The following is a 22,803-nucleotide window of genomic DNA, read 5'->3' on the forward strand; positions in this document are numbered from 1 at the left end:
TGTAAGTAAAAGATTTTAAAATATGCAATGTTTAATAAGAAGCTAGTGCAGTATTGACAGAACCGGGCTAATATGGTCAAACTTCCTGGTTCTAGTAAGAACTCGAGCTGCTGCGTTTTGGACCAGCTGGAGTTTGTTTATTAAGCGTGCAGGGCAACCACCCAGTAGAGCATTACAGTAATCTAGCCTTGAGGTCATGAACTAACTTTGAAGGGAAGAATGTGGTTTTACAGATGCTAGAAATGTGGCTTTCAAATAAAAGATCGGTATCAAAGAGCAAACTCAGGTTCCTAACCGACGACGAAGACTTGACAGAGCTGCCGTCAAGTGTTAGATAGTATTCTAGGTTATACAATACACATGAATAAGAGCGCATCACATAATGTAAGGCAAGCCAAAAGATGACAGAAAACGGATGCTGCGTTAATTGCGTTAAATATCAACAGCGCAACTGGTTTGTAGGTTGCGCTCACAAATTTGCATGATGTGTTGATTGTGCAAGTAGGATGCGTTTCATATGGGATCTGGCAACTGGACAACCTTGGAATGATATATCGATGTGATTATTCATATAATGAGGTTTGGGCCATTCAAATTACGGGAGTTTCATGGGAGAAATAACAAAACGGGAGGGGGGCGGGAATACGGGAAACTCCCAGGGAAAACAGGTATGCTTGTCATCCAATTATTTTATACCAATTCACAAAATTAGCGGAATGCATAGTTGATGTGTTTCGTCAGGGCACAAAGAAATATAGAGCTGAGTAGCATCAGTCATCACTCCATGCTTCCTAATGATATCTCCCAAGGGTAGCATGTACAGGGTGAAACGCAACGGTCCTAGTACTGAGCCTTGAGGCACTCCATACTGAACTTGTGATCGATATACTACTACATTTTCTGCTACAAACTAAAAAGCAGTCAGAAGTATGATTTAAACCATGCCAATGCAATTCCACTAATGCCAACATAATTTTCTAGTCTATTCAGAAGAATGTTGTGGTTGATGCTATCGAATGCAGCACGATCCAGTAACCCTAATAGAGAGATGCATTTTATCTTGTAAACGTACCCTAAGAAAAATAACTTTACATGATTTAATTCTGAACCTGTAAATGACATAATAGACGCCCTTTAAGAGTTTGTGGTTTGTTTGTATGTTCCTGAGCAGGTGGAGGTGTTTAACCTGCTGTTTGTGACCGGCGAGAATGGCAGTCGGAAGACGTACGTGGTGCACTGTGAGGACTGTGCACGACAGCGAAGCCCGAACCTCTCCAATGTAGTGGTGCTGGAGCAATACCGCATGGAGGAGCTGATGAACGTGTACGACTCATTCACCCTGGTGAGTTCATGTTCGTGCACTTTGACAAAGCGTGCAGTTGAACAAAGCTTCAGAAAGAGCTAACATCTACCTTTGTCTTTGTCTCTCTCAGGCCGTCAGTCCCAGCTCCCGATGAGAACGTCTCATCACTTTCCCTCACACAGCCATAACCAAAACTCCTGCTCGCAGGACAAGATCTTTTATTTTAGTCCAATTAAGACTTAAAACATTTACAGTTGGAAAAAAAAATTTACCTACTACTGTTAATATTTGTTGAACAGCCAATCCAGAACCAGTTTACTCAGAATTGTTTACAGAACCAATCAGCCAATAAGACTCCAGTTTGCTCCTGTCGGTCTTGTGTATCAACCTCTGAATGGCTCTGCGGGACGTCCGATGAACCGCAGTTTGGTGCTGTCACTGCTTACAGCAGCGGATTTGACAAGATCCTGTCCGTTTAGGTTTTGTTCTTAGTTTTCTTTCTTGTTGCTTTTTTGTTGGTTTGTTTTTTGTCTTGAATACTGAAATGTCTAAATGCTCTTTGTACTTTTCGTGGGTGCTTATTTTTCTCCAATAATTTATTATTTTTAAACCTAGAACAGCCTAGATATATACCACATTGGCCTTGTGACTTGTATTTAGTGAAGAGATAAAAATTAATAATACTAATAATAGAGCTATGGACATTTTTCTAAAGCATTAAGAATTAAAAAGAAATAGTTGTTCAGAATGCTTCAAAACATACGGGTTTTAAAATACTTTTTCAGTTTTAGTATGGAACGTTGTGTTTATATCATCAGGACAAGCATTTAAGGATTGCATTTTTAATCAATCTCTTTTCCTGCATTTTGTGGTTATTCTTGTTCAGTTTCATCTGTTTTGGTCAGTGAATTGTTTCTCCTCTATACAGATCTATTCTCTTTTGAATTTTTTTTTTTTTTTTTTTTTAATTGTACATTTCTTTTTTTTTTTATTTAAAATGTTCTTCTATTTATTGGATATAAAATGCTCTCCCTGCCTCAACATGGTTATCATAGATGTATTAAGGGTTTCTATTGTTATTCTAAGTCCTCTGTAATATTTTAAGGGTGCTGATTTTCTTTCTTTTTTTGTTAAATCTTGGTGCTTGCCCCTTTAAATGTCTTTCCTGTCTATATGAATTAAATCTCTCATAACTGACTCCTTGTCCTTTTAGATTGTAGAGCACAGAGGGTAGGATTTGACTAATCAGAAGTTGTCTGTTATACACCAATGTTTTTAAAACACGTTTTTTTCCCACCCAAGTTAGCAACAACATGACTTAAATGTGATCACTGTTTTACATTTTAACACCTGCTCACTATCCAGTTTAAATGTTTATTTAAAAAAAAAAAAAAAAGAAGATTAAATCCAGGGGCCATGTTCATGAGTTCTCAGATCTTTTTGCTTGTTTTTGTACTAAGATGGACTGATGTCAGTAATCCTGAGCCTAGATTAGCAGCTACTTTGTGATGAATTCAGGTGATTCACGAATGTGTGCTAAGAACAGATTTTGATACCTATCTTACACATTTAGTGGTGCTTCTGTCCTGTTGTAAATGCTGTTCATTTGAGGACACGTTTTCCACGCTGACTACAGCAGGCATAAACTTTCAATATACATGCTATTCAGTTATTGGCTGCAGTGGGTTGTCATACGCCTAAACTAATGCTTATATGGAGAAAAAAATCACATTGAACTGTAAATTGTGGCATTTTACTGGAACGAGTAACAGTGTGAAAGGGGATTTAACGCATTATTGTTTTAAAATATATACTGTAATTTTTTACAGCTTTAGAGGCGTTAGCGTGAAATGATTCATGTATTATCAGGAAAATTGTTTTGATTATGAAATAGATGGTGCTGAGTTCTTCTTGAGCTACTCTCAATTTTTTTTAAGAAATATTTTTCCTGTTGCAATATACACACTTTCCCCTTTTTCCCCTCATTATTATTTTATTTTTGTGGTTATTTAAAATCTGCACTGTTTTGGAATTCACACACGAAGCGAACTGAGCCAGACATGTCTTAAACACTTTGTGAATTCGTGTGTCATTGATATGATTACTCTGAATAATATTAAATGCTTTTGATAAACTTTGATCTGTGCCATGTCTCTGTATTCATTCATTGGAAGTGTAAGGTTTCAAAAACATTTATTATATATATCTAATTAACATCTCAGCCACAAACACATGCAAGAAACAAATGAAGCAGAGCACTTATATCTGTAGAAGGAAGATCTTTAAGAGACAAACACAATGACATGCCATATCAACATATTATTAAATGGGTATCAATAATATTAAGAGATCTAAACTCCAAAAAAGCCATGGTGATTATACTATGTAAGGGCTTTTAGGCCAAAAAAACTGCATGCTTTTCTTTCTCACAACTAAAAGAGAGAGATTATCCTACTGCTCATTCACTACTAGGCTTATTTTACCAGTTTAGAAGGAAATTATCTCAAAATGGCCATCTGAAGACTTTACTGTAGCTGATTAACTATGGAAGCTTGTTTCCGCCACAGAATAAAAAATTAAAAAGGTATTTGTGACTTTTTAGCTCACAATTCTGACTTTTTTTTTTTCTCAGAATTGCGTGATTATACAGTTTTTCTCAGTCGCTTTGGTGCGTTTCTCACATCACTATTTACATTTGCACAACAGTTAATGCAGTTCTCAAAACAATTAGTGCAAACTGCAAAACCTAGCGGATAACCTTCAAAAGCGTGTCACTTGCTCAAAATGGATAGCTCACTCCTCAAAAGCAAGTATTTATGTCAATGAATGTGTCAGTGTCATCAAGACGAAGAGTCCTGACACCATTGTTTATGAACAAGATATTCAAATGGCTTTGTCATGTTTTCATTATGACAGTTTACTCTATAAATGTTTTCCAATGCAAAAAAAAAGTCAGATCTTGGTGACACTACCTGAAAATGCTCAAGACAGCACTTTATACAATGCTATTTGCACAGCCATTTGAAAAATACAGTAAAGTTACACATTACTGTATTTAGTGAGGTAACTGAGTACAAGACACTGAATATGTATGTTTCACATTTTTACTGCATTATGCTCTTTGCAATTCTAATTTGTTCACAGCATTGTGCAAAAGAAAAAATACGCCCTTATTTACAACAAACATAAACTCCCTTTGGGTAGAGCTGTGCACAACTGTACACAATATTGCAGTACATATTGGAACTGAACATACATAGTACTGTAATCATTCATGCACATCCAGATGTTCCTCTCTGTCTGGCCAAATAATTTCATCTACATCACAGTGAATATTAGGAGACATTTTCAGGAAAAAAAAAAAACAGATTTTACTGTAAAAAATGTGTAAAATTTGCTTGACAGATTTTGACAACTAGTTCAACATTTTTGTATGTAATGACTCAAGCAATGAAATGAGGACTATTATATGGAATGACTATTCAGCATTCACAAGTTAATTTTGACTGACATGACATAAGCAAATGATAATGTTATAAAACAGCAGCAGAGAGTTGTATGAAAGCAATTGATGCATGCCCAAAATCATTTGCAATTTGTTGGAAGGAATGAGAAACTGCTACTATGATGTGGACAAATGACTAAATGTTGTGGAGGTTAAACTAACTGTTGTGCAAATGTAAATAGTGAAGTGAGAAATGCACCAAAGCGAGTGAGAAAAACTGTAAGTCGCTAGTGCGTGTTGTAAAGTCAGAATTGCGAGATATAAACAATTGTGAGAAAAAATCAGAATTTATTTTTCGCAATTCTGACTTTTTAACACGCAATTCTGGTGTAAACTCGCAATTGTGAGAGAAAAAGTCGCAATTATCTTTTAAAATGTTTTATTCGTGGCGGAAACAAGCTTCAGTAATTAACAGACATGATACTTCCTCGAAAAGTCGCGAACATCCTGTCGCGTTTGTCACCAGACTCTCTGTTCGGCATTGTTTTGTTTTGTGTTGTCACTTGTGTGTGTTTTACGGGTGATTGGAGATTTAGCTGCTCCATGTCAAGCTTTCCCACTCGTGTTGACAACTAGCCTCTGCTACTCCCACACCAGACACGCCGGAGCAACTTCTCTATTTACAGATATTATGAGACACGCATGGTCGAGTGAAGTATGTGTGCAATTTCCCGCGAAAACCATCCCGAGGGGTGAAAAATATAAACACTTATAATAGGTTTACAATAGTAAATCAGGGTAAGAAAAAAAAAGTTTTGGAAGAAGGATTGATGTAGACTCATTATTTTAAAGTTACATAATGTACCTTTAAACAATGTTTCTTATATTATTCGTCGAGTTAAAAAAACTTTCACTTTCATCTTATAACTTTGAATATTTTTTGCATTACTTTTTTATTTAATCTTTGCATTTTTTTTTTCCTACACAAGATTAATATAATTGCTCGTCATCATTCCTCGATTTCATCAGCCCATACCAGGCACGCTGTTATCTATAAGGCCAATATTTATACTTGTTTATTCATCCCATGTTTTTGTGTCAGGTTCGTCCCTATCAAAGTTCCTTCCTGTTCTTTGCTGACGTAAGTTCAGAGGAACCAGAGCTCGTTTACTTTTGTGATCAGCTTTCAGTAACATGCCCTATCGCAAAACTTTGAAACATGTTTGGCACAAGATTCCTCACTTCACGCAGTAGCTTTCAATTTATCTGTGTAATGCAAGAGACTCCTATAACACACCCACGTGGGCTGGAAGAGTTGAAATGATGGTCAGATACATCAACAGCAATGCAAACTCAAGCATCAACCACCAGGAGTTCATCTCAACTGCCAACAAACTATTTTGTAAAACATTTCAATTCATGGTCAGTTATTGCAGAAATGCATTTTCATCATAACACTCCAAATATGTAAGCAGACACGTATCCAAACTCTCCCGCATCAACACAAACTGGATTTGGAAAAGGACATCAGGCTCATGCAGAGGTTAACGTTGCGCAGGCCTGCGGATTTCCTACTTCCTGTAAGAACAGGAAGCTCTTTCCACCCCTCCTTTAACACATGGCTCAGATTTCACCATTCAGAAAGCCAAAATGCAAATGCAAAGCTTGTTAAATTAATGCAAAGTAAAGTCAAGGCGCTGTAGCTTGCCACAAACCAGAGGCTGGTGAAAGCAAATCACTCAAAAACATTTTTAGCCTCAGAAAAATAAATAAAAATGCAGTGGATGCAACTATTTCCAGCAAACCTTGACTAAGTTATATGTTTGCACAACAGCATTTAGGCAATCTTCTGACTGATTACAGCAACAGTCAATCTCAATCACACTTTTAGCATCACTCTTCTCCTGGCTCAGTCCTGTTCAGTGCTTCTAAGCATTGCATATTTGCGCGGGTTTTCTCTTTTCTTGACGGCCCTCTTGCGTGAGGTCAGGGGTGCAGAGACAGAGTAAACATGGGCTGTGTTACATCTGACGGACATTAACTGATCTGATGCGTGTGTGATGGGCTCTTATCAGTTACGCAAGCCAGCATTTACACTATTCCTCCAATGTGCAACCACTCCCTCTGTATTTGCAGATACTCTTTTTATCATGAAGGAGACAAGCTCCACTCCATCCTTCTTTCAGATCTTTCCTTGCCATAAGTTGTTTGAGATCCTTTCTGTTCTTTTCCCATGTGGACTTTTCAGCTTTAAAGCATGTTAACCTTTGAAGATATCCTTGGTCTGGATGAGGGCAGTTCACTGGAAAGCTGGTCTTGGTCTTAAATGTTGCCTACATTATTTCCTTTTCACACTTTTACTTTTTTATGATAAGCTGATCAGCAAAAAAAAAAAAAGTTTTTTTAAATCACTCTTTCAATTCTGGACCATTTTTTTCAGTGTGATCTTTCAGTGTATCTGGCCACATTATATCAGACTATCAGTCTAATTCTACATCATGATCACAACCTTGATTTACTCTTAGCAAGAATAAAATAATTGTACATTTCACAAAATAACATATTTTAATGTCAAAATATTTGTTTAATATACATATTGTTCTACAACAGTGGCCAAAATTGATATCCGGCCTATGAAAATTGGCAAATTCAAATATTATTAAAAAAATATTTTTATTATTAAAAAGGATTTTATAGTATATTGCATAGTTGTGCTTGGAGTCAATTGTTTTATTTACGATAACGCAAGGAAACATGCCAAATTGTGCGGACTTAGTTCTGGCCAGGCTGTCATACAAAGAAATTATAAACATGCAAAAACAAGAAAGAACCAACGAAATATTAATAACTGATTATGTTGAGCTTTTTCCTTTGAGGTTTTTGTTTTTCTGTGCATTTTTTTCTAAGTACCATAAAACCTGTAGCTATAATTTGACTTTTTTTTGCCAAATAATTTTGTCTGATAAATAAAACCTTAACCAGGTGTAGCATTTTAAAAATGTTAAATTAAAAAGTGTTTAAAAATAAAATATATTTTTCATATTTTAATCAAATTTGTAGGGTAATAAAGTCAAATATCCCCTCCGAACATCACTTTTGGCCAAAGAGGAGTGAGAATTGAGGTAGAAAAGATTGCTTTTTTAGACTGGAAGTGCAAAATTCTTTTAATTTCTAATAGCAAAACCTATTATATTAAATGTCACGAAGTGTGTTAACGTTATGATGAACAAACCAGTGTTTTATGTATATGGGCCATTTTGGAGTTGTGAACATTATTTTGTGTTCTGTTGACGTAATAATGTTGATCATTACATTAACTTAATATTGTAGGTAATTTAAACACAAAATCTCAACAAAACTATTTTTTGGTTAAAAAATAAGTTGCAGTAACTTAATGAAATTGTCTTGTAATTGGGCAGTGGAATTCTAGTTCCCAGCATGCTTTACACAGGACTGGATCAGGAGATTAAAAGTTAAAAGTAAGTGTTATTTTATTCATTTTTTAGTGTCAGTGTCAGTGTTTAATGCCATTATGTTTGACATTTAAAAGAGTTTCTGTAATGTTGAGGATTTTGTGGTTACCATTGTGCTCAAGAGCAAAAATGACTGAGCTAATGGCAGTGACAAGTAATCTCTTGTTCATTAAATGTACATGCTAAACAAGTCACATTAAGCATGTGCTATACTAGCTGCGTATTTTAATTCAAATAGATAAGATTAATTGGTTCCAGGGCTACAGCTCAAGTAAAGTTGAGGTGACCTGGGGGCCGTTTACACAACTAACATAAAACTTTATGCGTTTTGGCCGTTCATTTACATGACAACGACGTTTGGGGGCCTGAAAATGCAAACTTTTGAAAACGGGCTTCAAAGTGTAAATTTTTGAAAACGACATCGTTATCATCTGTGAAAATGGTGACGTTATGCGCATGTGTATTACGTGTTCAGTCTACAGACGCATGGTGTTTCTTTACAAAGTGACATCGCCAACTACTGGCCTGGCATGAATAATACAGCGGTTTTAGCTGTTTTCGCAGATCCGACTTGAAACTAGCAGATCGTTTCGACAACGTTGTCTGTATGCGAAAAACACAAAGGAAATACGTAAACATACCTTTAATTTTTCAGAGTAATCAACTTAAAAATGTGTGTCCATTCATGCTCCAAATTAAGTTCCTCTAAGTCAATGTAGTTTGTTAGTTGAACGTTATTTCATAAGAAGTTGTCATAACTCAAAAACAAAAAAATATGCAAACCGTTACATTATGTTTGTTTGTTGAGCCAACACATTTTTATTTGTATATCCCTGAAATGTCCCCTAAAAGACTGATTGTTGCATAACAAGTGCATTATGGGTGGAGGAAGATGGATAACATGAGTTTATGCACAGATCACTTGGGCAACATCAACCAAACCACCACAAGATTACAGGAAAAACAACACTTGGCACCATGTGGTCAGAGCAGAGGAGAAAGGAGGTGTGGAAGAGGTGGTTTCATGTCCTCTCTATCCATCAGCAGTAATTTAAGTCTTCACTTCGGCTCTTTAAATAAACATTCCTTCCCCCCATACAAAAAGTAAAGAAAGGGAGTGAGAGGAGAAGGGTAAGGAAAAGGGGGAGGGGGCATGAGGGAGGCACAGAGAAAGGCACTGCTATAACTGCCAGGCGGGATACATCCATATCTCAGTCCGCCTCACTAACAGAGAGCGAGTGGACTCATACACAGCCAAAAACAGCTGCAACTTCAGAGAACACAAGAAATGAGAGCAAGGATCAGTCTAGTACAGCAAGGGAAAACGTTTTTAGGATTTTAGAGATTCTAGAACTTTCTGAACAAGGAATTCCAAAAAAGAACAAAAACGAAGAGTGCATGTTGAGTTAGACAAGGCAACAAGAAGAAAAGGACTACTGGACTCTCAGCGTCGGGTGAGTGGGGGGTGCAGAGGGCTTGATAAGGTGCATGTGAGACTGACCTATCAGAGGCCACAGCCGGGGAACGCTTGGAATTCACGGATCTGTTTGATTGCTTTAACATTAATTCACATAACCGTTAGATCAGCGACAACTATGCATGTGCGCTTCTAGTGTGGAGTGTTGCAAGTGCATACCTGCTACCTTTCATTTAATTTTAATCGTGATAACTCTCGAAGTGAATTATTTAACCAGCATTCATTGGCATGGGGCATGAAAGTACATATGCTTGATTTTGGCGGCCTCGCCACTGCTGAGCAAAGACAAGAATTTGTTCAGCAGCTTAGTTAAAATAACATACATAAAGTACAAGAATATATTAAAAACCCCATAGCAGACGTCTACAGGTGGTGCTGGGGAGGAGGAGGGGTAAACAGATTTTTTCATAATCTCGCCGACTAAGTTACGAATATTGAAGTGTATCTGGTTGGCTAATTCCATTGCGTTAGTTTCTTGAATGAACTATGTATTTACCAGTGAAGTTATACTGTATAATATGGATTAATCAATCAAATACCGCATCAAGTAGAAGCAGGCATTGATCAAAACATTTTATGAATCAGTATAAGATCACATCAAACCTAATATAAATAGTAGAGTAAAAACAATTCCACCTATAAAGATTTTTAAGTTGCTATATAGCTCGTTTCTGCTTTATACATGCATAAATAAGGTTGATTCTGAGTAATATTTACTCCAGATTAATTCTCAATTGTGTGATTCCCAGAAAAGTGGAAACAGTGTTAGCGGGTGGAGCAGTGTGTGTTCTCCAGGTTTGGCATAGTGTGCGCTTGTGTTCAGGTTTCCTGTGAGGGGTGATCGAGTGTTTATATGCTGAGTCACATGCCATACATTAGGCGCTAACAAACAGAATACAAAGACAGGAAGACAACACAACGGTCAGCAAGCGCACAAACGTGTGCATATCACCCTCATCATGCATCACTGATGGCATATTCAGGATCTAGTGTTTAAGGATGAGAGTGTATGTGTGTGTGTGCGGAGACCATCCTGTATCCATATTTAGATGATTAGTGTATGGCATTGAGGCCACAGCTGTCTGGCGTGTAAAGTATTTATGTAGTTTGACCTCGGTCTATTGTTCTGGAGTCCTATCTGGATGGTCAGTCAGTCTAACCCGGGGGTGGGCGTGGGGGGGCTATGTCAGTTGGGGTTCTAGGCCTCAGAGTTCTGGAAAAGTGAAAGGTATGTTGTTTCAATGATGCACTGCAGCCGGTTCTGCATCTCCATTATTATTAGTACTATTATTATGATGATTGTACTATATTGTATATTTATGGTATTGATTGTTAGAGTGTCATGAGAAGCAAGACAATTTTTGGAAGAAATTATGACAATAAAAGTGACTTTTTCCTGATTTATATATATTTTGCAATTTAAATGATGTTTATACATTTTTACTTGCATAAAATTTAGAAGAAAAAAAAATGCATAAAGAAAATTAAGCCACTTGAGGATCATAAGGATTTTATCATTGTGACATTTTCTATTTTTGTACTCTGACAAAATCTCAGTACCAACTAAAACAATAATTTTTACATCATAGTAGCATTTGTTGGACCACCCGCAATTAATGCTGATTTTATTTTTCTAACAATCATTGTGTCCTGAAAGGATGGATCTCATTACTATTTGACAAATTTAGAATAAATAAATTATACAAAACTTAAGAGTGAAACAGTGATTGGGGGGAGGGTGCTTAATTATGAAAATTAATATTTTTTTTTTTATTTGGGGTGACATCATACATACACATATACAAGATAAAAGAGATCAAATCTCCAGAGGTGTGTTACTGCGATGTCAAGGCTTCATCATATCGCCTGTGTTGTTCCAAACACACTGAAATACCAATTAGTTTCCGCCACAAAGGGCCAATTGGGCTTTCAGATAACAATCAGTCTCTGATTAAAGACCTAATTAAAGGATCATACAACCCTAGTTTCCTGGCGATAAGTGATTTAACCTTGCTCTGAACTTTAGGAAACAGTGCAAAACAGATGTCAAAGTCGCCTATGAACGCATCCACCAAAGTAACAAGCTTTTTTAGATTTTCAAACAATTGCTCAGAGCCAATATAAGCCAGACGCTAAACGAGCTCTGATGATGACAGAAACATCTGCTCAAAACGAACCCTTTCAAGTTCTAAAAAATAACGAATAATGCATTATTTTATTCTTGTGTAACTTTTATTAAAATATCAGCAGAGTTTTTGTCACTGTTGTAGTTTTTGTCAGAGTTACTGTTAGATATACAGTAGTCAACATTTGAAGTGGATCAAAAAAGTTCATCAAGTTGTTCTAAGACAAGAACGGGTATTGTTCAAAATTCATGTATAACTTTGATGAAAGGTTTTGATTCACTTCAAATGTTGAATACTGTAGATCCGGGTCACTAAAGAGACCAAATATATAATTATGATTGGCGAAACATTAATGCATTTAAGAGTTAACTACATCTATGCATTTAGCTTTTAACCAAAGTGACTTACAAAAGAAGAACAAAGTATTCATCAAGAGCCAACAATCGGTATAGTACACAATGCGAGGTAATCAGTTAGACTACATAACAAAATTAAGTTAAGAAATTTAGAGTTTAAGTAAGCAGAACTTTTTTATTTTGTTCTTATTTTAAATGCTCCTAACTTGAAATATTTGAGTAAGCTAATTCATACATTTAACTTAAAATTATCATGTAATCTTGACTGAAATATTTTTAGTAGAGGAAACTTATAGCTTTAACCAGCTAATTCAATAAATGCTAATTTGCTAATTTGTAACACAATTCCTTGATAGCAGCATTATAGCACTTTACATTTAATTTATATCTGTTCTCAAACTAAGCTCATGCCATGGTAACCCTACACAAAAAAACAACAACAATATAACAGAAACTCTTCTAAATTAGCATAACAAAACATTAAACACTACTAAATCTCCCACTTAACATTAATCTGGCACCAAAAATATTATTTAACACTTAATTTTATGAGTGTCATGGCAAAGCATGCTGGAACATAGAAATCCCAGCCCAGATTCAGTTAAATTAAAGTGTGTCTAAATTAAAAGAAAAGTTCATAAAACACAAAACTAGAAAACAATTCAGATCACTTAAAATGTGTCAGTTTTATGAACTCCTAAAAAGAAAAAGAAAGTTCTAAATAAAAAAAAAGTGAATTTGAAACTAATTTGTTTAATTCTTTTTTTTTTTTTTTTGAGCATTAGGGTTTACAGTGTTTCAGCTGACGGGAGGGAGTAAACCTGTTGCCTTAAAATTATTAAGTAAGTAAACTTAATGCTTAATTGAAAAAAATGAAGTTATATGTACTTGACAATTCCACATTACTTAATTTTTTGGATTAAGCATGAAGTTTATTTACTTTTTTTTTTTTAAGAATTTGAAAAATTTGTTAAGTCAACTGATCACTTTTTACAGTGTAGTAGTGGGTTGAGGGGGGAGCCATTCCAGTTGTAGTCCTGAAAGCCAGGGTTAAAACTTTAAATGCCTAACGACGCCCCTTAGCTATTATAAACTCACTGTAAATCACGGCTTCACGGGGCTTATTGCTTTATTTTACTTTTGTAAAGTCTTTCGATCTCTATCGTCCTTAGATCAGGATGAGCATGAATGGCACACTGGAGAAGGGGGCTCATCACCAGGCCCTCGACCTCTCTGAAGAGCTCCCAACCAACACCCATCACCACCATCACCCTCACCCCAGTTTCCAGCACACAAACTCCCTGGCCTCGACTGTGCCCGCCGGGACCCCGGTCGGAGGATCTGGGGTGGTCGTGCCCCCCCCGTACTCGGCTGCGGAGGGTCCGCTGGAGCTGCGGGGGTCTCTGGACTGCTGGGCTTGCTCAGTGCTGGTGACCGCACAGAACCTGCTGATCGCTGCCATCAACGCCTGCCTGGCCGGCTGTGTCTTCGGGCTCATCCTCACTCCTGCTATCGTCATGGTGGTGTTCGGCTTTCTCTGTCATTCAACGGTAAGAGTTACTGGGGAAAAGTGCATCAAACTGCTCACAATATCAAAAGGATGTGTGACCCTGGATCACAAAACCAGTCACAAGTCGCACGGGCAGGGGCGTAGTTTGTGGGGGGGTTGGGGGGGAGATAACCCCCCCAATATTTAAATCTATGCATTACAACCCCCCCATTATTTATACCATGATCACATGAAAAATATGCAGACCCAAATTTCAACCCCCCCCAATGTTCAAACCAAATCTACACCCTTGCGCACGGGTATATCTGTGGCAATAGCCAACAATGCATTGTATGGGTCAAAATTATCGATTTTTATTTTATGACAAAAATCATTATGATATTAAGTAAAGATTATGTTCCATGAAGATTTTTTGTACATTTTCTACCGTAATTATATAAAACATTTATTTTTGTGAGGCAATGCAGCACAATCACGAAGATAAATGGACAACTTTAAAGGCGATTTTTTTGCACCCTCAGATTCCAGTTTTTCAAATAGTTGTATCTCTGCCAAATATTGTCCTCCTATCCTTACAAACCACGCATCACTGGAAAGCTTATTTATTCAGCTTTCAGAATTCAGATTATGTATAAATCGCAATTTTAAAAAAATTTACCCACGTGACTGGTTTTTTGGTCCAGGGTCACATATACAGAGTTTATGAAAAGGCTGTTTTTGAAGGATGTGTGAACTGATTTTGGACACAATAGAAAACACGCAGCTCAAAATTGCTCAGTTCACGTGATGAGGATACATGTAGACACAGGAGCAAAAAACAACCTGAAAACTGTCTAAAATTATTATTATAAATTATTATTATTTTTTTTTTTTAAATAAATAAAACTATTTTTTTAAGAGAAACATTATAATAAAATAGAATATTTACACACACACACAGAAAATAAAATTAACTCACAAATATAAAACATATTAAACGTAGTATACAACATGATCTACACAACCAGTAGAGCTGCACGATTAATTGTTCAAAGATCGCGATCTCGATTCAAACACCCATGTGATAAAAATTAGGCTATGGGATAAAATTTTATAGTTCAGATATAAACACTGATGTCTACAGAAGCGATCAAAATAGAAAAAATCACCTTTTGAATTTGAAACTTTCTGAACTAAATCCTGAACTAAAGATTGTATCAATTACATCGTTACACCAGTAGGTGGCGACTATATTGAATCATTCAACAGATTTGTTCAAGTGAAGTGAAACAAGTAAATTCTTTATGCGTGAGTCATTGAATCAGTCTATTTAAAAAATATATATATTTAATTTGAATTATTTAAAAATAAATTACTGTTTTGTTTAGTTGTCTATTCAGAATCACGAAAGAATCTGTTTTAAACAGAAAAATCTTTGATTCTCAGTTTATTCAGAACAGAGTATGGAGTGGAAAAAGTTAAATCATTTAAAAAAAATACTTCATTCATTTATATAGCATTTATAGCTACATTGGGCCAAAAACACTCTACAAAACAAAACACAATAACAAAAACTTCACAAAGTAATAAAAGCAGGTCTATACAAAACAGACACAGATTCTGCAGATCTAATATCAACGTGAAGATGATTTCATAATAATGGTGCCTTCACTGCAAATGCTCCATCAAATGAAAGCCATCAGTTCATGAAAAGATCATCTAAATAAGCACTTAAATGTTCAGCGCCAAACAATGTAGTGCTTGCTTTATATACAAGTAATAAAAACGTAAAATAAGTCCTATAAAGACATATTGCATGTCAAAATTCTGCAAGCAGCATTTGAAATGAATTGTGTGGATTTAAAGTAGAAAACAGGGCATTGCATTAATCAAAGTGAGATGAAGTTAGAGCCATTTAACAAGTAATTTAGCCTATGCTTAAAGCATATTGAAAGACAAACAGTGTAGCAACACTAAAGGAATGTCTTTTATAATCTGGGAAAAAGACTCAGAATAAAAGCTAATCATGATTCAGAGATATTCTCCTAGGGATTTATGGGAGTTTGGCCTCTGTTTCTCTTTGATTCACCAAGTAATCTCTTAATCTCGGGCATTTCTCAGCAGTTTGAGTGCAGGAGTATTAGCAGGGGCAGGTCAGGAGTTTGAAGATGACGTCAGATGAGAAGTGTTTCAGGACAGGAGTGGATTAATGGAGTTAAATAATGAAAAAAAAAGTTCTCTCACAAAGTTATGTAGGCAATCTTGCACTTTGACCCACAGAAGAGAAGATCGTCTATTTCTCTCTCAAACGCTACTACAAAATTAACAGACAAGATTCTGTTAGACATATCTCACATGCTCTTTGTCTCTTTCTAGAAGAAAACAGCTTAAGCTATCGTCACATAGCACCCATGGGTCAGGAAGTGTCAGTGTGTGTAAATAAAAGCTGAATTCTTCCAGCCTCTCCAATTACCAGACCTTAAGATCAAAGATCAATGGCCACTCAGACCAATTAGTCCCCATGTGACACATATGAACGAGAGATGAATTCAAAGATCTGTAAGGAACAGCAGACCACCATGCCGTGAATAGTTTGTCCCTTCACATAAGCAGTCGACTCCTCGGGAGTCTGTCAAAGACACACAATAGGATAATTCAAGAGGATAATTCAGAGTACTTGTATTGTGAAAAGAGCTATACAAATCAACGTGACATAAGGTGCAGTTAACCATACATGAAATCGACAACCAAATAAACACACCCCTCCCTTCATTGCTCCACCTGAACAACATATTCACAACGTTATCAACAGCATTTCTTACCGCAGTGGTTCTCAACTGGTTTGGCCATGGGACCCAATTTTCCCATGGTCAAGCCGAGACCCACTTGTTTTTTCACAAAAATTGTTGACACACACAAGTACTGTCCCCCTTTTACTTAACATACACATAACCTAAATTGTAAGAATATGACTAACACTGATGAATAAACAGTATTAGCAGTCCCAAACTAGTTTTTGCTAAGGTTGGTAAGTTGGTAAGCAACCACAGTTATATATATATATATATATATATATATATATATATATATATATATATATATATATATATATATAAAAAAAAAAAAAGTCAAATACACAAAGTGAAAATAAATTGGCATTTTGGGGGTGTGAAAACAGCAGTTACCATGTTGAATAGACAATACCAACATGAACGGTTAAAGAAACATGGAAACTGCTCCTGATAGAATGAATGAACATCATGCAAATCCTTTCCAGCTAACACACGACGTAGCAGTTGCGTGATGTATTGGCACTTACTTTACTTTTATTTCAGCACATGATGTTTCATAAACAAAGTTCGGGGGGAGCGTGTTCAGATAATCAATCCAATCAACTTGTCATCAAACAATTACAATGTCTACCCTATCAGAATGAGAGGAAGCATTATGCATACTGGGTTATCTCGGAATACCTCGCACAGCACGCCAAATACGCATTTGACTATCTGACTTATTTGTAATGTGAACTCGTGAATTGCTAATTGACAACGTAACTACGCCGTTGCATTCTCGTAGTTTCTTTGCACTTGGTATATTGAAGTGATATAAAGCGCGCGCCGCCACATCTGAAGAGTATATCGCTTGATAGGACAGGAAAGTTTGTTTTTCTGAGGTGAGAGACTTTTTATTTCTCAACAAGCTACGAAAATATCGTTAGAATAATGACACAAACGTTTAGCGTGACAACATCTCCGCAGATAATGAATCGGGACAACAACGTTTTTCTCAGGCACGCACTGACAACATTTCTGTACACTCACACGCGTCTTTGAAAATCAAAAGTCTCGCATCCGAAAAAACATTTAGAATTACGTTTTTCTGTTGTTGATGTTTCACTCCGCGACCCACCAGTTGAGAAACACTGGCTTACTTCACCTTTAAGTACGACTGTATTTAACTGTGATTTTTACAAGTATCTCCTTGAATGAAAGAAACCTGTCAGAGTGAGAAAGAGCAGATCCAAACACAGATGCGCTTTATCAGTTTTTCACCCTCCTACTCCCTGTTTACTCAGTCACTCTTCTTAAACTCTGCTTCCCTCCATCTCACAGGGGAAATAGATACAAAAAAAATGTGGGGGGCAGTTTCATCCGTCATTTACCCTTCCTCCTGTGCAATGCTTTTCAACCGAAGAATCACAGTGGAAAACTAAAATTTGGTATCTGTCTGAAACATATATTACTATTGCAGCTTCAGGCAAGTTGACGGATCAACCAAGGATAAATATGCATCATGATCGTGAAAAAAGCAAATTCTCTTATATTTTTGTAGTGATCAGGCACAGAGCGGCTCAAAAAAAGTGCTACTATTATGCTTTTTTCAAATGTTACTTTTCATGCAGTGTGTAATATCGCTGTTTGTGACTGTAAAATGTCTGCAAAGTTTTAAAGATCAAAGTGTACGACAAATAAATGTATTGTCCCCTAAAAGAATCGACTCTGAACTGCTGAAGCGAGTCGTCGGTAATTCCAGTCTCTCTCTGTTACAAACCTACGTGACAATGTAACTCATTTGCATAATGCCAGTCTATGGTCTTCATTGGCTGCCTGTGAACAGCGTCTACTCTGACCCTCAAACACTGTAGTTGTAGCTGAGACTGGCTCAAGAGTTTGGTTTGTGTTGCTTTCAGCACTGTGAATCCACTTTGAATGCACTTCAAAAGGAATTGGTACGGTAAAACTGATGCCATCACTCATATCACTGTGTATCAAACGTTGAGGAAGATCCAGAGCTGAAATTCAGATAATATAATAATCAGCATTTCGTGGCGCACTGTAAGTGGGAAGACCAATCACAATAGACTGGACCATCTGACCAATCAGAGCAGAGTAGACCAATCACAACAGACTGGGCCTTCTGACCAATCAGAGCAGAGTAGACTCTCAGAAAGGAGGGATTTGGAGAGTGAATCTTCAAACGAACCGTTTTCAGAATCTTTGAGAAATGAGGTGATGTGCAATATATATTATGAGAACATTAAAGTGTTTTTGAGAACATTTAAGTGTTTTTTTCTTGGATGCATGTAAACCTATAGATAGCTGTAACGAACGATCTGTGCTGTCAGCAAACATTCTTGGCCAGTGTATCTGTTGTTTGTCTGTCCACACCTCAGAGACTCATTCCTCCAGGGAGACCATCCTCAGAAATGCCCACACACACACACACACACACACACACACACACACACACACACACATTCCACCTCTTATCCTCAACCCCACACCAATTAAACAGGGGCGAGGGAAGATGTTTTAGGTTGGGGGTGCTGTGTTTTAAGGGAGTCCCACCACTCTATAAAAGTCTTTAAAACTCGTCGAAACTCCGCGAAAGACAACAAGCGTATCGGATAAGTTAGTAACTTACACTCGTTAAAACAGCATTCACACACCCATCCCACATCACATTTTTGACATTATTGATACGGCTTTATTCAATTGTTATGCAACCGACCGGTCAATGGGACATAAATCAAGCCTGTTACACTCTCATATACAATAAAAGAGCCTCCACAGCGACAGGAAATAGAAATAAACACCAAAATCATGCCTAGTGCCTACCATAGACTGTAAAAAGGTGCCTACCTTACAGGCCCGGCTGCAGAATGAAATGACTGAGGGGGCATGCGAAATTGTTAAGGGGGCTTAACTTAATACCATCAATGAACAATACACACTGATAACTTGCTTAGTAAAAAAAGATAAGCCAGCGTCATTTATTATGCATATATTAACCCTTTCACGCTTAATTTTAATATTCTAACTGACTCTGAGTTTTTTCAAGGCGACTGTTATTTTAGAATTTAGAACGTTCCCCCTAAATGTTTCCATGGCAACGCGTCATATTTGTCACGTGACACACCGCGGATATATCGCTTTTATTTCCTTTTCCCTTTTTTATTCAAAATACTCACAAACTTGCTTACCATGTCATCAACTATCCGATATTCCGATTCTCAAAAATGTGTATGTGAGTGTGTTTGGTCATTTAAAAACCTTTATAAATAATCTTGATCTTGATCTATAACGTGAGATGGCTGTTTCTTTGCGCCGCAGAGAATCCTGTGAGTCATCAATTTCTCCCGAAATACATGCAAGAAAGTGGAATAGAAGAATAGAATAAACTACTTTATAGTTACTTCCACTGTGTTTGTCTGATATGATATGAATAACACACGTCGGAAAATTATATTTGAATAGATTGTTATTGCTGCCTCCACAGACATCAGTGTGTATTTTACAAACTCCAAATGTATTGTTTTACTAGTGCTTAATGTGTATTTAAATGTCTGAAACCTAAAATAAACATTGTGATTGTGAGGTTGAAAACACTGCATAGTTGTGATATATGACAGCGCTGAGCGCGTCCGACTCTGGCTCAGCGCCAACCAACGCGCGAAAGCACAGTTTGAATCTGGCCGTTATGTCACGTAACCGAACATTCTAAATCCCATATGTGGGACCGTACTCTCAGGGGCACTGAAAAAAAAAAAAAAATCCCATATATGGAACTGTACCGCTCAAAAGGTTAAACATTTAATTTGTAACCATAAATACAAAAATGAAACTGAGGGGGCACAAATCAGATCTGAAAGGGCAATGCCCCCTTTTGCCCCCTCGTGGCGCCGGGCCTGCTACCTTACACAACACTGGTGGACTTGCGCTCAGGAGTAACGTTAGAGTGGACTAATTATTTCTACATTTTTTTATTTATTTTTTATAGCAGCTATAACTTTATTAAGCAAAACAAAAGAGCCATATATCCAACACGACAAATCAATGTAGCTGTGCTAAAGCACAACTAACAAATTATTTCAATGCAGACACTGCAACGGTCACAATATGACGTCACACTCTGTGCGTTAAAAAATAAAAAAAACATAATTTAACAAATAAATGACAATTTTCTAATAGCCCACTTAAAGTGTTTATTACAAATAAATGACAAAATACTAAAAATGTAAATGAACAAAAATGGTCAAATGCCTCTGTTTTCAGGTGCGCCCGCAAGGCTCGACGCCGTACTGCTCGGACCTGCTGAATGACGGCGGCTGCGTGGCTCTGCTGGTTGTGGGTTTCCTGCTAGTGACTCCGCTCTTGGTTCTGGCCTTGGCTGCGTACTGTCGGCTCGCTCGCCACCTTCAACTGGGTCTGTGTTTTATTCCTTACAGCCGGGCCGTTTACAAAAACCTCCCCGCGACCCAGCACCGCGGCCTGGCAGGGGGATGCTGCGGACGGCAGTCTGGGAAGAGAGAAGGGAAGGGAAAGGTGTGGGTTTAGAAGGAAAGGACTAGTACTGGAGATATGGAAAGTTGTGAATGAACACACTACTTTTTGTGTGATATATATTTTAATATTTTTATTTTAAGGTCTGCAATGTGTTATAAGGAATTTTTACTCACTGATTAACATGTTTTATAGCCAGACACACCATGTTCGTCAATTTGTTATTGCAGAATTTCAGTACTTGACATTTATAGAATAATCAAATTCAAATATCCCAAAAAATGTTGTGCATGTGTTCTATGTATAACAAACACTATTGGCCTCATACAATAAGCACATATCTTCTAAGGCATTGTCAAAAATATTTTGTCATATTTTCTTATATCATGTACAGTGTTGTGTATTTTCTCTTTTCCTTAAATATGTTACATTAAATACATATAAAATACTGTAATTTCACAAAATTGGTGGGCTCTTGTGCTATTTTTTCTTCTCACAATGTGGATTCAGGACAAACACAACCGAGCTGCTTGACTATATACGATTTATGGAAAGTGAAGAATCAATCCGGCTTTCAAAGGTAATATGCATTTTCAGAATGAATGGCACTAATACAGAAAATTGTCAAAAAAAGTCAGCTTACCATGAGAGAAATAAATATACGAATAGCATCCTCTAGTGTTAAAAACATAGAATGACAAAAAAAACAAAAAAACATAATTATGGCAGTTTGTGAAGCGATAAACAAAGGAATTTGTGAAAGACTTTTCCAGTGGTGGAAAAAGAGTGATCATAATGAGCTAAAAAAAGAATAAAAGATCTTTTTATCAAAGATTTCACATTTATCATAAAGCATTTGCTATTGCATTATATATTTTTTTGCTTACTTTTTATATTATTTTAATTAAAATACCACAACAAATGTAATGGTGGCAAAATTGCACAGTAAAAATTCAAAGGTTGAAGTTGAGTTTAAATGAATCTTCATACAGACTGATTCATGAAGCTTCAAAACCTTTACGAATCTTTTGTTTCAAATCAGTAGTTTCGGATTCACTGAGATTGAACAAGTGTTTTACCTGAACTCTGGTCAGTTTTATAAATGTGTAGACGTTTTAATTAGAAATAAGTTTAATTATAAGGAATAATAGTAGTTAATAGCCTCTTACTGGCCTGTTTACTGGCTGAGCCATCCATGGAACAAACAAAACAAGCCCTGAAAATTGATAAAAGAACATGTTTACACACACTTGCTATTTAATCTAATTAAATTAGTTAATTGCATTGGATAGATCTTACTTTTAATAAAACTTTTACAATGATGAGTTTGTAAACAGTGTTTTCATTCACGTTAGGCCCGAGTTTTTGTTGTAAACACACTTCTGGCCAGCAGGGGTCCCCAGCGAGTGGCGTCTCGAACGCTTCGAAGAAGTGAATCATTTTGAGAAGCAATTGATTAATTTACCTAATTTTATTTATAAAGCACTTTAAGCACTAGACCAAAGTGCTGGACAATCAGCAGCATAAAAACAACATGCAACCTAATATTACATATGCTAGAGCAGACTCTCAAAAGTTCAAGACAAGAAATAATATTACAAAACGAGCTTTTCTTCCCTTCTCCTATCACTGTATAACCCCAAGTAACGATTTTCATTAAATTTGCCATACACATTCAACAATGCAGAAGGACAGGCGCATATATAATGCTGAATAAGACTTAATCACTCAAGTCAAGACTCTCTTAGACAATGTTCAGTTCTTATTTTCAAACAGTAAATCAGGGGAGAGCGCGAACGCAGTCCCTCACTACCAGAAATGATGCAGTCGAGATTGGGGAAGACGTTTGCG

At 36.7% G+C, this 22,803-nt stretch overlaps 2 protein-coding genes across 10 annotated transcripts in view; both read left to right on the plus strand.

Annotated features, from left to right (window-relative positions):
• kdm6ba (lysine (K)-specific demethylase 6B, a) overlaps positions 1-3,442 on the plus strand; it is a 93,187-nt gene extending 89,745 nt beyond the window's left edge. For 5 of the 7 annotated variants that reach the window (XM_081353088.1, XM_081353089.1, XM_081353086.1 and 2 more), the window contains 2 exons: positions 1,169-1,342; positions 1,434-3,436. In XM_081353088.1, the coding sequence (XP_081209214.1) occupies positions 1,169-1,342; positions 1,434-1,457 (198 nt within the window). In that variant the 3' untranslated portion in view covers positions 1,458-3,436. Of the gene's footprint in view, positions 1-1,168; positions 1,343-1,433 lie in introns of all 7 variants that reach the window. The other 2 variants (XR_014029222.1, XM_081353091.1) reach the window with 2 other exon arrangements.
• Positions 3,443-9,203: 5,761 nt separating this feature from the next.
• tmem88b (transmembrane protein 88 b) lies at positions 9,204-21,412 on the plus strand. Of its 3 annotated transcripts, XM_081347266.1 has the most exons (4): positions 9,431-9,675; positions 12,966-13,022; positions 13,353-13,730; positions 20,725-21,412. In XM_081347266.1, the coding sequence occupies exons 3-4, from the start codon at positions 13,359-13,361 to the stop codon at positions 21,004-21,006; spliced, it is 654 nt and encodes a 217-aa protein (XP_081203392.1). In that variant the 5' UTR covers positions 9,431-9,675; positions 12,966-13,022; positions 13,353-13,358; the 3' UTR covers positions 21,007-21,412. The 3 variants fall into 3 exon arrangements, with proteins under 3 accessions (XP_081203391.1, XP_081203393.1, XP_081203392.1); XM_081347265.1 differs by lacking the exon at positions 12,966-13,022 and having other exon boundaries at positions 9,204-9,675; XM_081347267.1 differs by lacking the exon at positions 12,966-13,022 and having other exon boundaries at positions 9,430-9,675; positions 13,329-13,730.
• The last annotated feature ends 1,391 nt before the right edge of the window (positions 21,413-22,803 follow it).

Source organism: Scardinius erythrophthalmus (genome assembly GCF_964197995.2).
Source record: "Scardinius erythrophthalmus genome assembly, chromosome: 2".
Taxonomy (NCBI): domain Eukaryota; kingdom Metazoa; phylum Chordata; class Actinopteri; order Cypriniformes; family Leuciscidae; genus Scardinius; species Scardinius erythrophthalmus.